This window comes from Condylura cristata, unplaced genomic scaffold, assembly GCF_000260355.1.
Source record: "Condylura cristata isolate star-nosed mole 26May11 unplaced genomic scaffold, ConCri1.0 scaffold00024, whole genome shotgun sequence".
In the NCBI taxonomy this organism is placed as follows: Eukaryota; Metazoa; Chordata; class Mammalia; order Eulipotyphla; family Talpidae; genus Condylura; species Condylura cristata.
This window is the reverse complement of record NW_004567125.1, coordinates 6,886,907-6,902,839: the sequence shown is the minus strand read 5'-3', so window position 1 is coordinate 6,902,839 and position 15,933 is coordinate 6,886,907. Positions and strand designations below refer to the sequence as shown.

Sequence of the window (15,933 nt, the reverse complement as noted above, 5' to 3'; positions counted from 1 at the left end):
TTTTCATCATGCTGTCCCCCACTCCTCCACCTACTCCCCCAAGGCCACTGGTGGATCTTGTCTCTCCATCCTGGTCACATCCCAGGTGAACGGCGGCCTCCACCAGTGGATGAGGCCACTTGAATTTCTAACAAACAGGGCTTGTTGCTCTCCTAGTGGACTGCACCTGTTTTCTGAATGTGCAGTGCTGAGTCACAGCATCAGTGGGCTGCCGTGTGCATGGTGGGGCTCGTACATGGCACACACTGCGTGTACAGGGGTCAAGAGGAGCCAGGATCCACATTCCTCTCTGCCAGCTGGCTGTGTGGCGGAGGGCAGGGCTGCACGCTGCTTGGCACGAAGGCCCACAGCGTGCTGAGATGCATGTTTGGGAGGGCTGCCCTTTCTACTTTGCATTTCTCATTCTAATTTCTGGAATGAGTGCTCATTTCTAATTCACATGAAGGCAGATGGAGCCCTGTTCCCTGGTTTTGTGTTATTCAGCCAGCTTTTGATTGGGAAGAAAGGCCTTCATTGGCTCTTTTCACTGAGAACCAGCAGCAAGCACTCGGATCCAGGGCCACGAGCCCATGCCAGCAGTCTCCCTTCCACATCACACACTGACTCTGTGTGTTGGCCCTGGTGTCTCTTCAGACAAGTGTGTGGGGAGGGGAGTTGTGGGGGACCCAGCACTGGCCACCCACCTCCCAGATGCCCCCATTCAGCATATGGAAACCTCAGTTCAGGACTCTTATGAGTGGGTGCTTGAGACAGGTGTGGCTCTGGAGGAGGGAGGTGTGCTGGGCCTCAGAAAAGGGATAGCTCATTCAGACCGGGGCTACTTGAGGGGCTTCTGGGACAAGGAGTGCTGGAAGGGGGTCCTTTTAGGAGGTAGTCACTGGGGAAGTGTGGAAATGATTCAGGTATGGGGACCCACTTTCTTTCTGTTTCCTTTCTCCTCCACAGGGCAGCACACTGAGGAAGCGCAAGATGTATGAGGAGTTCCTGAGCAAGGTTTCCATCCTGGGTCAGTGTCACACCCCCTGGTCCCCATGCGGCCAGCTGTCCCCAAGTGGCCTCCTCTGGTCTCTTCTGAGCACCACCTGATGGCCACCCCCAACCATTCCCACCTTTCCTGTCTGGCTGGCAGGTTCAGTGTTCTTGGTGTTATGCAGGTTTGGTAAACAAACACAGGTATGTACCCACGCAGGTGTGCACACACACGTGTGCACACACAACACAACCACACACTGACACACACCACATGTGTAGATACCACGTGGGTGTGTGCACAAGCATGTATGGACTTCATGCCTGCTCACATGCTTGCACACACAATGCACTGTTGGTAAAACTCAGAAGGCTGTGTCCACCCCTCCAGAGCACCAGGTATCTTTTCCTCAGGTGTCTGCTCTCCATCCTAGTGCTTTGCTGGTCCAGCACTACTTCCACCACAACACCATTCTCCCTACCTTCCCCTGTGTGGATGGGCTTTGAGCTACAAGTTCACCTTGGGTTCCAGTCAGTGTGACTAGCTGTGCTGAACTCCTTCCCGACCAGTTCTGGTTTTACTAAGCATGGTTTCTCCTGATGCCATCCCACCATTCTTATTCTGAGGTCTGATGTACACATTGGCTTTATATTGCTGCCAGGAATGCCCACACAGCTCTCCAGTCATAGTTTTTGGGTGCTATGAAATCGCTGGAATGATAGGACAATGCCATGTATTGTTCTAGGCCAGCCAAACCAGAACTTCCAGTGACTATGAAGATGCTCCACATCTGTGCTGAACATTTGCAAAGTGGCAAATGGGACCCAGGAGCTGAATTTTAATTTTATTTTATTTAACCAATTTAAATATGCCAAGATCCATATGGCCAGCGGCACCACATTGGATGAAGCTGCTTCTGACCATAGTAGGGTCACCTAACCCAGACAGGAAGTGACAGCTGAGTGGTCAGGAAGTGGAACCACTGGAAATCATCATCCAACCTTTTTTGCAGTATTAGACACAACCATAAAAACCCTTAGCCAGACTTCTGGGTCAAGATGGTGAGTAAGGCATTACCTCGTTTTCTCAGAACTTAATGAAGTGAAGAGAAAAAGATAGAGAGACGTCTGCACAACCTTGGGAATGAAAGGTGTTATCCCCTGGTGTTCATCTTCCCGGATGATGGCAGGAGATCAGAGTGGCATTGGGATGGCAGATCCCAGGCTGCTCCACATGTAGTTGGGACATTCCCTTTCTAGGTGAGGTGATCCTGGGAGACACTGTGAGTCTCAGCCTGGAGCAGCCTGAGTGTAGGTGAGCTCTCTCCATCCCAGCCCCTGGGCTCAGGTTACAGAGCTATGGAAAGTATTCACTGCCTGCCCTTCACACTGAATGCCAGAGAGAGGGGAAGAGATTCCCAGCCAAGTTGCCTTGTATAGCTTGAACTAGCCAGAAAGGATGAAAAAAAAAAAAAGATTTGGCCACTGTGCAACCCAGCCCCCGTGTAAGAACTAAAAGAAGCAAACGTAGATGGGAAAGAACCCAATCAGGAAGAAATCATAGCCAAAGAAACAGAAAACAAATTCCAATATAGAATTTACTAAGAACATGAATTCAGGAGAACAAGAACAGAAACCTGAAGAGAAAACAATGAAGTGAGATTAAAAATGAGATGGAAGAGCTAAGGAGACAGCCCAAGGACCCAAATCTGTGGGAGTTTAAGAGTTGTCGAAACAGAGTAGATGTAAAATCTAGCTCTTTACTTTGAGAGTTTTTTTTTTTTTTCAGAAGGGCATAAAGTAATGTGGCTATGGATGTTCACGCCAGCAATTCTTTTTTCCAATAAAAAAACTGAAAACAACCAAAAAATCTTATTAGAGACCCTGTATGTTTGCGTGCTGGAGTTTCTATAGTTATTAAAGTGAATAAACCAATTGCCACCTAGCTACACATTTCTCAGACACAGTAAATAGCTCACATAAGTAGTACATGTGCAGCATTTCGGCAACACTATACAGCCTTTGTGAAGTTACGGGCTGAGGCATCAGGTCACCCATGGGAGGGGAATCCCCCCATCTTTAATTAAAAACAGGGCTTTGCGTTTTGTTTTGTTTCACCACCAAGCCCTCAGGCCATAGCCATTAGGGAGAGGAATAATCAGGTATAAGGAACTTTGATTTTCTCAGTAATAATATATGCCTTTAAGGTGGATCTGAAGCAGGTATGACAGTCCTCAGATAGCTTGATTCAGTACAGATGTTGGTTATATTATTCCCTCTCCTTTTCTGATTTTTTCCCCCCCAAGTTAAAAAAGTTGGAGATGACTACAAATGGAATTAATGACATGGAGAAGTGTCAGGAGGTGCCGTGGAAGGCAGAGGGAAGGCACGGCAGACGCAGTCACTGTGGACCAGGCCTGATGTGGACAGGACAGAATCCTCACGGGAGGCTCCCCATGTTCCATACAGAGACCTGAGCCGGCAGGAGGCAGGAATGGGCTTCAAAACCAGGGACAGAGTCTCCTAACCTCTGGGGCACTGGGAAGCGGCAGCATGGGACCCTGAGGGCAGGGGCCTTGCAGGCCAGACCAGGTTCAAGTTGCTGAAAGCAAAGGTCACAGGAGTCGGGGACCCAGCACTTAACTGATGTCCAGCTCATAGAAGACAGATGAAATTCAGAGGAAATCAGGGCAGAGGATGTATTGTCCACAGGGGAGGCCTGCCATATAGCTTTACGCGTTTGTGAGCAGCACCTAAGAATGTAAGGAAACAGAAATTGTCGTGCCAGCTTAGTTCCATTTGGGGTGTAAATAAGCCTGACCTAAAACTCCAGTATCTACCATGTTAATTGAGCCATTTGAAATGGCCCAGTTTCCGCCCTTCAAGTCCAGTGTGCATGGAGGGAGCAGGCGGGATGGTGTCCCTCAGTGGGCCCTCAGGCCCATTCCCAGAATTGCTACCCCAAAGCTGCAGCTCATCTTCTTGGGTAGTCTCTCTGAGCCTAGTTCTTTCTGAATCCTTCCCTGAAATAAGAAGAAGTCGTGACTCTTAGTAAAATGTACACTGACCACTTTTAACCACGTTCACCCTGAGGGCATGAAGGACGTTCATGGTGTTGTGTATCCATTGCCAGCATCTGGTTCCAGAATTTTCTTATCACCCCATCCCCATGAACAGTCATGCCCTCTCTTCCTCCCTGGATCCCAGACTCCCACTCTGCTTCCTCTCTTTGCATTGTATCTGTTCAGAGCATTTCACATGAATAGAATCTTAACTTTCGTGACTAACTCTTTCTGGTATGTTCAAGTCTGCTGGTTAAAAGATCGTTAGCGATTTCATGAGTTAGTCCCCAAGGTTTTGCAGGGGCTGAAGGAAAGGATATTTTAGCTCCATGTCAAACCCCAAACCCTGGAATCTTTGTAGTCCTGTGCTGTCTCTTAATGTCTTCAAGCCAGAACAGGGGTGGGGTGGGGAGTGGTGAGGTCCTGGTACATGTGTCACCAGCACCCACTGGTCACTTTTCCAAATTTGTCACGTACCCAGCCAACCCAGATGAAGGACTCCAGTGCTGTCCCAAGTGACAGCTACACCTGGGAGGTAAGAAAGGTGTAGTAACCGCCATGGAACTAAGCAGATGAGGCTTCTCTGTGGAGTAGCAGAGTCCAGGCCAGAGGGCTGGCTGCTAGCATTGTGGCTTTGTGGCCCTGTCAGATACTTTTATAGCTCTGGTCAGCGCCTCTCTCAGGATCTCTTTCCCCCCAAGTGCCATCAGCTTCTCTATGGCCTTGGGAAGGAGGGACAGTCAGAGTGATCCCTTCATCCATTCAGTCACATTAGCTGCACAATGTCCTCCAAAAAAGGAGCCGTGTCTGGCCTTGGTAGGCAGGAGTCCTCTCTCACTCCTGGTGGAGTCTGTGACCTTGGCATGTCTTCCCCACCCCACCCCCAACCCCCACTTAAAACTTGGCAGTGGTCATTGTGTGTTTTATGCCTGACATTCTGGCTCTTCCTCATAAACCTGTAGGGCCAGCCCATGATGGGACACTGAGCTTGGTGGTGGTCCTGCTGCAGGACATCTGTGGCCAGGACAGGTAGGAGCCCTAGGTTCCACTCTCCAAGGTGTGTGTCGAAGACCCCCTTTCTCATGTTTACCTGTCTTACTTTGTCTTGTGTTCAGACTGCAAGCTGGCTTCTATAAGACGCTTTGGGGACCCTGGCTGAAATTTACCCTGCATCCTTTCTGTGGTGTAGAATAGGAAATCCCTCACAGCACACAGTTTATTACAGCGGAACCACCCACAGCGGGTTGCATGGAGCCGACCTTTGGCATCTGGTACTCAAGGGCACAGGAATTTGAATTGCAGTAAAAATGGCCCAAATGCTGCTGTGTTTCCTGAGTTGAAACCCATGTCAAGGATTTGCAGCATTTGAAAATCTGGGGCCAATAAGTTGCCATTTCCCTGAACACATCTCTCTTCAGATTTGTGTTGTCGGGGAATAACGTGCTTTCCAGACCTCAGAATAGTACCTATTTCCAACGTGTCAGGAAAAATCTGCTTATCAAATTTGTGGAGCTGAACTTTCTTGCTGCAGCAGGACTTGTGAAACCAAACACCTCTTATCACCCTTGTAAGGAAACCACTAGCAAACGCTGATGGTGATGTGCCAGGTTGGGCACTGGCCTAATCGCCTCCTAAACAAACCTGCAGTCTCACTCCTGGGTCACCTGTGCTATTTGCCAGCTCTGAGGTTGCCCGCTCTGCAGGTGAGGCTTCCCGCTGGGTGCTGAATTGGTGTGAGCAACTTTCGACTACAACTTAGAAGAAAGCTGGTGGGCAGCTGTGCTTGGGGCCACCTCCCTTTACCCAGAACTTGCTCAGCCTGGGGTGGCTCAAAAATGTGTCCTCTGCAGCATAGTGTCGACAGGAGCTTTAGAGGAGAGAAATCCCTTCTAACCTAGATCTGAAAGAATTGCTTTGCTTTATATTTTTAGCTGCTAACCTACATAAGCAGCATCTGATAAGTACAGGCCAGAGAAGTTCCTTTTGCCAACAAGAAATAATCAGGCAGCAATTATTTTCCTATAAAGGGAGCACATTTTTTCCCTTCCTGGGGTTAAGCATGAATAATGACAGGGAAGGGAAGGTGTGAGGAAGAATGAAGAGATACGTAGAATCTGGAAGCGTTTAAAGATACTGGGAACCGGAGTTAAGTATTTTGACCTAAAATAATGGCATGTACATTATGCCTTAATATTACAACAGAAATACAGTTCCATGTTCTTTGAACGGCAACAAAGGGTGTTTCTTTCGAACAGGTAATTGCTTGAACTACGCTGGGTGATTGTAAACCACTCCGTAGCCCTAGTGCTTCACTGTGATTCAGTGTTTTGTAGAATTTTAGAAGGTTCTATTATTTTGAAAAAAAGAAGCTATTTTCATACTAAGTTTCCTTAGACCGAATTTTCAGCGCCCATTATTTGTGTTAAACCGGTGATGTGTATCAAAACAGTGATCTGTTCAAACTGTCTCTACCTGCTGAGGCTTACTGTGTACTCCTGGGGCACAGCTTACCTGTACAGATACCTGCCCCCAGCACAGAAATATGCTTTGCAGTCGCAAAGCCTACTCATCATGGTGGTTGATGTGGAAGGAGGGGAGCACACCTCACCAAGGAGAGCGGACGTGCTCTGGGCTGGAGAGGAGGGCTTTGTCGTCTCCACAGTGAGGATCCCACTGTGACTGGTCCTTGTTCTTCCTGCTCTAGAGTCCCTGGAGAAGTGGGAGCGCCTGACAGTAGCTGACGCCCTGGAACCCGTCCAGTTTGAAGATGGGGAGAAAATCGTAGTTCAGGGAGAACCTGGGGATGACTTCTTCATCATCACAGAGGTGAGCCCTGCGTGTGCCGCACTCAGATGGGGTGCTGGTGGACTTGGGTGATATTCTGGAGCTCAGTGGGAGTTTAGGTAGGGCCCTGGGCTCTGCGAGACTGGGTTCAGGTAAGGTTCATGTGGGACTGAAGAAGCGGCAGGCCTTTGCATTGAGGTGAGGCTCTGGACTCAGGTGGGCATTGGGAACACAGATGGGGTTCAGGTAGGACACTCGGGCTTAGAGTTCAGGTAGGGCTCAGGGTGCCTGGGCAGGGGTGCTTGCTCGGGATGGGTGGGAAGGATGGCTGTCTGCGCCTTGGCGAGATGCGTTCTCCTCCTGCTGGAAAAGAGCGACCAGCGAGCCCGTGCATCCTCGGTCCCCCATGCCAGCCAGCTTTAGCGTGGAGCTATGTGGGGCCAGAGCCTCCCACCCCTGTGTCAATGTGTTTTTTCATCTTTGAGTTTGGAATTTTCTCTTAAAAATGGCTCAGGACCCCGTGACCCACATTTGGGATGAGGCTGCACTTGCAAGAGTTTCAGGTAGAGGTGAGACAGGCGCACAAGGTGGGTGAGTAGGCCCACGTCAACACCCCGGTGTGCTCTGTTCTCAGTCTTACAGCCCATTACCCTTGGGGAAAAGCATACATTCAGGGCACATGGGCTCTGTTGTTTTATTTTTCACAACTTCGTGCAAATTTGTAATGTTCTCAGATTAAAATTGAATTTTAAAAATGGTGCCAGACTTCTCAACCTGAACCCCTGAACTCTCAACCTGAGTCTCTTTGCGTTCAGGCCACACCTCCCCCCTCTCCAGGCAGGCGACAGCTGACTGCAGCCATAATCCATGGCCCGCACTGGAGCCATTGCTGATGGAGGCGCGCAGCTGTTGTGGCCAGCCCACCAGCCCCGGGGCTATGCCTCGGCTGATCCCCCAGAGAGAACCCCTGCCCCACAGCTGCCCAGGAATGGGTGAGTGACCGGTCTTGCTGGTATGGTCACCCTGCTGATGACACAGAGCCAGAACTATGTCACTGGTTGCTGGGCTTGCTTTCTCCTTCTCTGGTCCTCAAGTGGAAAGGATTTCACATGCTCATTAAAGCACATTCCTCAGCTCTGTGCTCGCCTTTGGAGGGGGAGCCCTGCAGTGTAGCAGAGTTTGGGGACTGCAGCCTGAAAGCTCGTCCTGGCCCAGAGCCATCAGCGCCAAAGTGGTCATTGTGCTGCTGCTGCCTTAGGAATATTGGAAAGAACCGAAGAGTACAAAGAGCTCAAACCCTGGTCGACATTTGACTCACACACCAAATTTGGGGTTCACTCTTTGGGTTTAAAACAACAACAGATGCAACAGTAAAACCACCCAGGGAGCGGATGTCAGTGAGAAATTCCAGAATTCTCTGTGCCTGTGAGCACTGTGACATGGGCCGTAAAGCATGGCTGTGTGGATAAGATCTCCAGATAGGAAACGTGAATTTCATCTGAGCTGAGTGTGGGGTTGGTGCAGAAGCTCTTTGCAGGAGGTGTCTGTTGACTCTCACTGTAGCCCACCTGCAGGGCAGATCTGCAAGGCCGTGGAGGTGAGCAGACAGAGGTGAGACCGATGGTCTTGAGTGCTGGGAAGGGTCTCCCAGTGCCCTCCTCACCCCAAGGTCACAGCGTGTACTTGGGGCTCTGGCCTCATTCTGCTTCCCTCTCCATCCCTACACCAAGCAGGCAGTGCTCAGCGTGCTGCTGAGTGAAAGGAGGAGTGCGTGAGTGGGGGAGTGCGTGAGTGAGGTGTTCTCCAACTGAGGTGTCCAGGAGGTTGCTGAATAGTCTGAAGAAACCCCCCTTGGCAGGAGTTCTCAGGCTGTCTGATTTGCCCTGGACGTGCTTTTTTTTTTTTTTTCTTATTTTATATTAGTGTACTTTTACATATTTTTGTGCATTTTTCCATCTTAGTTGCAATCCTCTTGGGATTGCAATGTTTCCTTTAAAAGAATAAAGGAAGGCCCTCTCTGGTGAAGCAAGGGGTTAAAGCACAGCACTATGAAGCTATCTCAGCCACTGCAGCATGAGTTCGATCCCCAGCCCCAGGGAGGTGACCAACCTGGTGCGGCAGACCTCTCCTGTCCTGTCCGCTGCTCCCCTCAGCAGTGTATTTCAGTAGATCTGCCTGTTCTACTCCCCACTCTGTCTCTGGTGAATCCTTTCACCCCTTGTACCTCTGGCCTCTATATGCATAAATAAATAAATCCTTTAAAAAAGCACACACACACACACAAAGGAACAAAGACCAAAATCATAGGCAGAAGAAAGTTTGGTCTGAGCAGCGCTACATGAGGTCTTGGCTCAACAGACTGGAGAGGGGAACGAACCTACATTTTCACCTCCTTGCCTTGCAGCCGTGACCCGAGAAGAGACCTTTCCAAACACTCATGCCCTGAACTTGCCCAGAAGCTGCAAGCTGCCAGAGGCCTGGGCTAGTTTAGGTAATTGCTCCTTGAGTCAAATCATCTTCAAGCCTCGATTTTGGAACTTTAAGGGAACGGTGGACCCACCCAGGCCCAGAACCCTGCCAGGCTGCTTTTAGCTGCTGCAAATGCTCGTCCGTTTTCTCCACGGAAGGGAATACAGAGTTGGCGCGCTCCCACCCCTGCCTCCCTCAGCCAGAGGCTGCCCTCATGACCCCTGAGGGTGTGAATACCTGCTGCTCTTCTAGATTTTATGCTCATTAATAAGAAAATGGTGCTCACTGGCCCTGTCTGACTGGGAGGTGAGTTTGTATTGGCTTGTGCAGAGTTTTTATTAATCATTTGAATTAATGATCCTTCTTTAAAAATCAGATTTCTCTTGAAGCATCTGAGCAGGAACTTTAGTTTCTCTTGAAAAATATAGTGTCTGGCTGCAGTTGACCTGTATTCACCTGGTGCCCCCGGGAGCTGAGAGTCCGGCACCTTTGCTCTGTTAGCTGCAGTCCTCACCCGGCTCTCTTGCCACTCTGGTCTCATTAGCTCCAGTCATGAGCGGAGGGGATGCCACCTCTGACGATGCAGTTAGTTGGCCGTCATTCTCTGGGCTAACTTCCCTCCCAGATGGTCCAAGGCTGTGGGTAGGAAAAAAATCATAAAAATGTGTGTGAAAAGCATGGATCAGCTAGGGACTCTCACAGAACACAGAGTAGTCACCAGCGATGTGATTCATCGTCAAAACTTAAGCTGGCATTCCGAGCTTAGGCTGTGCCAGGTGTTGTGGGAACTCTGACATCAGTGTAACCCAACCACGCCGTGAGGGAACCCTGCTCGGGCTCCTCTCTGGCTCTGTCCTGTGCTCTGTGCACACACGGTGTGTGTGTGGGGGGGGGGGCATGTATCCAAGTGTTTTGCATTTCTCTTCTTAGAGCTATTTCAGTTTGTCACAGATTTCTCCATGGCCCTCTCCCTTTGGGTGGTGGTGGGGATCTGACCCTGTCGTGTTTTGCCCAGTCTGGGCCCAGATGTTGCTGTTGCTCTTCCATGAAGACTGTCAGAAACATTTGTCACGATTGTTGTTGAGGGTGTACCTGCACCTAGGCTGCCGCTTTGTGTTGTGAACAGCCAGTTCCCCTGCAGAACCACCAACAGATGGTGTTGAGGGTGGGGCTTGGGGGGGAGAGGTGGGGGGCAGTGACTGCCCTTAGCCAAGTGCTTCTCATGCCTGCTGCGCAGAAAGCCTTCAGAAGGTTCTTCAGAGAATAATTCTTCAAGTGATTTTGACACTGTGGCAGGGACATCCTCCCCCTATTGATGGAATATATGTGCTGGTTGGGGGTTGGGGAACCAGAGAGTGGGGTTGGGGCCGATCCACATAAACTTAGTATTGTACAGGCCTCTGGAATGTAACCCAACCCTCTCGGAAGGTATAGTTTTCACAGTGTTGTAAAATGTATTTGAAGTGGTCTCCTTGGCAACTTGAATTCTTTTCCCTTTTCCTCTGTGATCAACCAAATTTGGTAAGTCGCACTGGGACCCCAGGGTTCACGGGAATCAGACACTCTCAGAATGAAATGCAACCTAAGAGACTTGCAGCTTCAACTGCTATTTTCCCACATGGTCAGAAGCCATCCGCGGCCCGCAGCCCACTCCCTCCTGGTGCTCGGCAAGCTTCCTGACACCCCAAGGTCTCCTCCATGGTTCTGGGTAGGCAAGCAAGGCAGGAGTTGGCTGTCTTTGGTTCAGGAAGGGCCTGAACATCGGTGGCCCGGCTGGTGCGTCTGAATGGGGAAGTGGGGCCTGTTGATTCCGCTCAGGGGTCAGATGGAGAAGTCAGCTACAGGAATGTTGTGTAGTTTTTTAAGGGTAGAATTTCCCCCGCCAAGGAATGTCCCATTGATGTGTGCTGCTGAGTGAAAACCCTAGTGACGACTAGGTCGACAGTTTAGTGGGAGGGGAGTGCGCGTGGCATGGGGAGAAGAATACACAGTGATCTCGGTTCTTTTGAAAGACTTTTCAAGACGTATTCTGGTCTGACTGCTCCCCTTGGAGCTGTTTTAATGGGCTAGTTGAACATTTCTATGTTTAATGCATTCCTTACCCCTAGTTCTTATGATGCTCATGGATTCAATGCTACAGTAAAATACAGTGGAGACAGCCCATGTGGCAGGACCACAGTGCCTAGCATTTGGTCGAACGCCAGTCTAGATGTTTCCCTGAAGGTATTTTCAGATGTGATTAACAGTTCTATCAATTTGAGTACAGCAGATGCCCCTTCATGACATGGTTATTCTTCATCCTGTCAGTTGAAGGTTTTTGTTAAGAAACAAAAGACCCAGGACCCCTGAGGAAGGGGGTTTGCCCGTAGATGGATGGCCTCTGGACTCTCCCCTGCCCCCACCCGATAGATTTTGGACTGGCTGCCCCCACAATCATGAGCAGCGGTTCCTTAATATAAATTTCTCTTTCTATATGTACCTAATGGTTCGGTTCCTTGGAAGATTCCCGCGAATACACCTGCTTTCTGACTCATCCTGGACGGCCAGGTATCTAGCAAGGGAGTGTGAGGTCAACGCCTGCTGGGATAGTCATTTGTCCACAGAGACCATCACAGCCCTCTGACCCTTTAGGATTGGACCCAGGCAGAACTGGGTGGCTACCTGCCCTCTGTGCCTCTACCTGGATGGAGTAAGGGCTACAAGACACAGGCTGTGGGGGCCTCTGTTTGGCAGTTTTTGGTGCTTGTTTTTTTTCCTGAAGCAACAAGTGGGGGAGAATCTGGGGCCTTTAGAGTTCAGAGCTGTTTCCTTGAGCTGTAATCCCCAGGGGCCCCCAAATGAATGTCCTGTTCTGATTAGCATGCTCACGTCATTTTCTTGCCTATGCGGGTTTCCACAGCAAATCGTTTTGTCAGACCAGCCTGTGGCTGGTCGTGGACACACCTCTGCTTTCTCCCAGGTGGGCATCAGCATCATGGAGCCTTAGGGGGGCTTGTGCTGGAAGCCCGGGGGTGGGCAGCTTTGCCCTGCTGGAAGACTTTTTGTTGGAGGTCTGGCCTCCCCAAGTGTCAGGGGCCTGCACAGATGTGGACAGTGACTAGGCAGATACTTAATGAGTCAGTAATACCTGTAGGAGTCTGGAGTCAACATGGGAAGGCAGAACCTAGTTGCAGGACACCTCCAGCCTCTCGTGACCCCTGGAGGTCTCTATGCTGAGCCCTCCTGCCTCCATAAATAGCTCTGCATGCTGTCTCTGAGCTGTGGGAGGTATGCACCCCAATACTGGGGTCTCAAGCTCTTGGAAAGTATTGCCAGTAGACCTTCAAATCTGGGGCCGACAGACACAGGTATAGACATGGTCCGGTGTGCCCTTGACCACTGAGACTCAACCTGCTTCAGCTCGTCGGGTGGGAGGTGGCTGCTTATCTGGCACTCCTCTTAGTGACAGTGTCCTCTAGGGGCCTGAGTGAGGGCTGGCATTGATGCCAGCCAGGGGGACCCACAGGGGTTGCTGCCGTGCTGGGCTGGACTGGCCTTGGCTGGTCTACCCCAAGGGAGAGGGCATTTGAACCTGGCAGGGAGATGACAGAATGTGGAGAATGTGCCAGGCTCTGTGAGGCATGCAGACATCCCAGCTGTTCCCTAGCCCCCACCAAGACTGACGTCTTCCTGGATGGTGCTCTCCAGGAAAACTTTAGAGGAGGATTTGGGGGGTCGGGGTGAGTGCTGTGGATCTCAGGTTCCTTCTGCCACATTCCTCCCGGTAGGCCCCGCCCTCACGCCCTCCCCAGAATTCCCCTGTGGCCCCAGCAGCTGCACCCTGAGAGTGGAATCCCAGCTTGCTCCCACACCAGGCTGTATAGTCTGGGAGGTGTTGCCATGGAAACACTAGATTGGATTTATCTACTCTCTTAACAGATTAATTTTATGAATGTCCACAGTGTTGACTGCAAAGCATCATATTTTGGGCTGTCCCTGAAGCTGGGAGCCTTCCCTATGCATCATAGCGCCTTCCACTCACGGCCGCAGACGTTGCAACTTGGCTTCTTGAGGGACTCTTAGGGAGAAGACTCCCAGGAGTCCTCTTTGCTGAGTGCCTTGGATGACCCAGCTGTGCTGAACACCCTGTGTCAGGCTGGTGCTTAAAGATACTTCCAGGGTGATGGCACCTGATGTCTGTTTGCAGAGGAGAGAAATTGTTGACTCATTTGCCACTGAAGCCCTGATCTCTTTGGAGACCAGGGAGGTGGGACAATGATCCTGAGGCAACGGTGGGTGGGCTTGGGAGGTAGCAGGGATAGTCCCAACCAATGAGTGGACAGGTGCGTAGTTGGGTATTGAAGCATGAGTAGAAGTTCTTCAGATGGTCAGTAGGTGGGGAAAGAGCATCCAGATAAACAACACCAAAGACTAACATGAAGCACAGCGGCAAAAGGGCGTCGGGTCTGGTTGGCAGGAGAAGGCCAGGCTGGACAGGACACACCCCTGCACCCCAAGACAGAGTGACGAGTAGCTACCATCATCTTTCCATGGGTTAGTGACAAGCCCTATGTGTTGATCTAGCCGTGCTCACTGCTGCTGGTCCTCTGGCTGAGGTCAGTGTTACAGGGCAGTTTTTGAGTTCAACCTTCAATTTTCCTTCTGGGCTGAACTGGAAGAAACAGTTTGCAGAAACTCCTAGGTGGGGAGAACCAAGACTCAGTCACTGACCATGGTCCTGGTAGACTGGCTTCGTGCTCAGGCACTTCCTGGCATGGAGGCGTCCTTGTTAGTGGTGTTCACTGCCTTGGAGGCCTCCCCATTGCCAGTGGGACCACCAGGATCTCAGAGGAGTTCTTTCTGCTTTCAGAGGGCTTCCCCCATTGCTATCCTTTATGCTCCTTCGACTCTTTCTCCCTCCCCTTTCCTCTCTATTTCAGAAACCTATTTCTGTTATTAGTGTCCACCAGTTTTTACGGTTATTTTGCTTTGCCTCAACGGCTATATAAATGTATCAGTTGTCTTTGTCATCCTGACTTGCTTTACTACCCATGATTCGCTCAAACTCTTTCGTAAATGGCAACATCTTGTCTTTCTTTATGGCTGACTAGTATTCCACAGTGAAGATATACCATCTTGATCCAGACCTCTGTCAGTGAGCACTTGGATTGTTTCCGTGGCCTACCTACTGTAAATAATGTTGTACAGCATAGCTTTTTTGAGTTGATGGTTTCACATTTTTGGATAAGTGCCCAAGAGTGGGATTACTGGGTCATGCTCTTTTCACTTTTTTTTTTTTTTAAGATTTATTTATTTGTGCATACAGAACTGCGGTACAGGCCAGAGGCTCAGGGGCAGTGAGAGGCTTTACCAGAGACAGAGTGGGGAGCAGAACAGGCAGATCGATGAAGTACACTGCTGAGGGGAGCAGCGGGTGGGTCAGGAGAGGTCTGCCACGCCATGTGGTCACCTCCGGGGCAGGCGAGAATCGAATTCATGCAGAAGTGGCTTTAGATTCTCAGTGCTGTGCCACCAGGGAGGGCCCTATCTTTTCACTTTTAGCTTTTTGAAGTAAATCCTGATTACTTTCCAAAATGGCTGCAGTAGCTTGCATTCCTCTTAGCAGTATAATAGGGTTCCTCTTCCTCTGCATCCTCTCCAGCATTTGTTGGGGGTCTCATGGATGTGAAATTATATCTCATTGTAATTTTGATTTGCATCTTTCTTACTGGGAGTGATGATGAACATTTTTCCATGTATCTCTTAGTCTTCTGGATATCCTTTTTGGTGAATTGTCTATTTATATCTGCTGCTCATTTATTAAGCGTGGTGTTTGTTTTTATTAAATTTAATAATTGTTTAATACCTCTTGGATATTAACCTCTAGTCATTTGTATAATATATGAATATTTTCTCCCACTCAGTCAGGTGTCTTTTTAATCTACTTGTATTTTCTTTCACTATGAGGTAATCCCAATTACATATTTTTCATTGCTATGCAAGAGGTCAAGTCTCAAAAACTATCTTTATCACCGATGTCATGAAACATATTGCCATTATTTTCTTTTTGATATTTTATTACTACAGGCCTTATATCTAAGTCTTTGACCCCTTTTGAATTTATTTCTGTGCATGCAGTTAGTGATCTAATTTTGTTCTTTTTTATGGCCCTTTCAATTTCCCCAGCATCATTTATTAAAGCGATTCTCCTTTCCTCATTTTATGACTATAGCTCCTTCATCATGAATTAAGTATAGATATATTTACATGGGTTTATTTCTGGATTTTCTGTTCTCTTCCACTGATCCATGTGGAATCGCATGTAGTATTTTACTACATTGTTATAACTAATGCTGTTTTATAGTATAAAGGCAGGTAATATGATGTCCCTATTTCTTTGTTTCCTCAGAATTGTTTTAGCTGTTTGAGACCGTTTCTTTTCCCATATAAATTTTATTCTCTTGTTTAACTTATTTGAACAGTATTGTTAGCATTTTGAAGGGGTTGTATTAATTTTATATATCACTTTTGGTCAGTCATTTTGATTATATTGTTTCTTCCCATTTATAAGCATGGAATGTATTTCCATCTCTTTATGTCTTTTAACAAAATCCTGTAGTTTTCGTTGTATAAATCTTTTGCTATCTTGGTTAGGTCAATTCCTAGATAT

At 49.0% G+C, this 15,933-nt stretch overlaps 1 protein-coding gene across 1 annotated transcript in view; it reads left to right on the top strand.

Annotated features, from left to right (window-relative positions):
- The window catches only part of PRKAR1B (protein kinase, cAMP-dependent, regulatory, type I, beta), a 97,601-nt gene that overhangs the window by 69,927 nt on the left and 11,741 nt on the right, over positions 1–15,933 (top strand). Inside the window, exons 8-9 of the mRNA XM_012729215.1 lie at positions 946–1,006; positions 6,736–6,857. Of these exons, the coding sequence (XP_012584669.1) occupies positions 946–1,006; positions 6,736–6,857 (183 nt within the window). The remainder of the gene's footprint in view (positions 1–945; positions 1,007–6,735; positions 6,858–15,933) is intronic.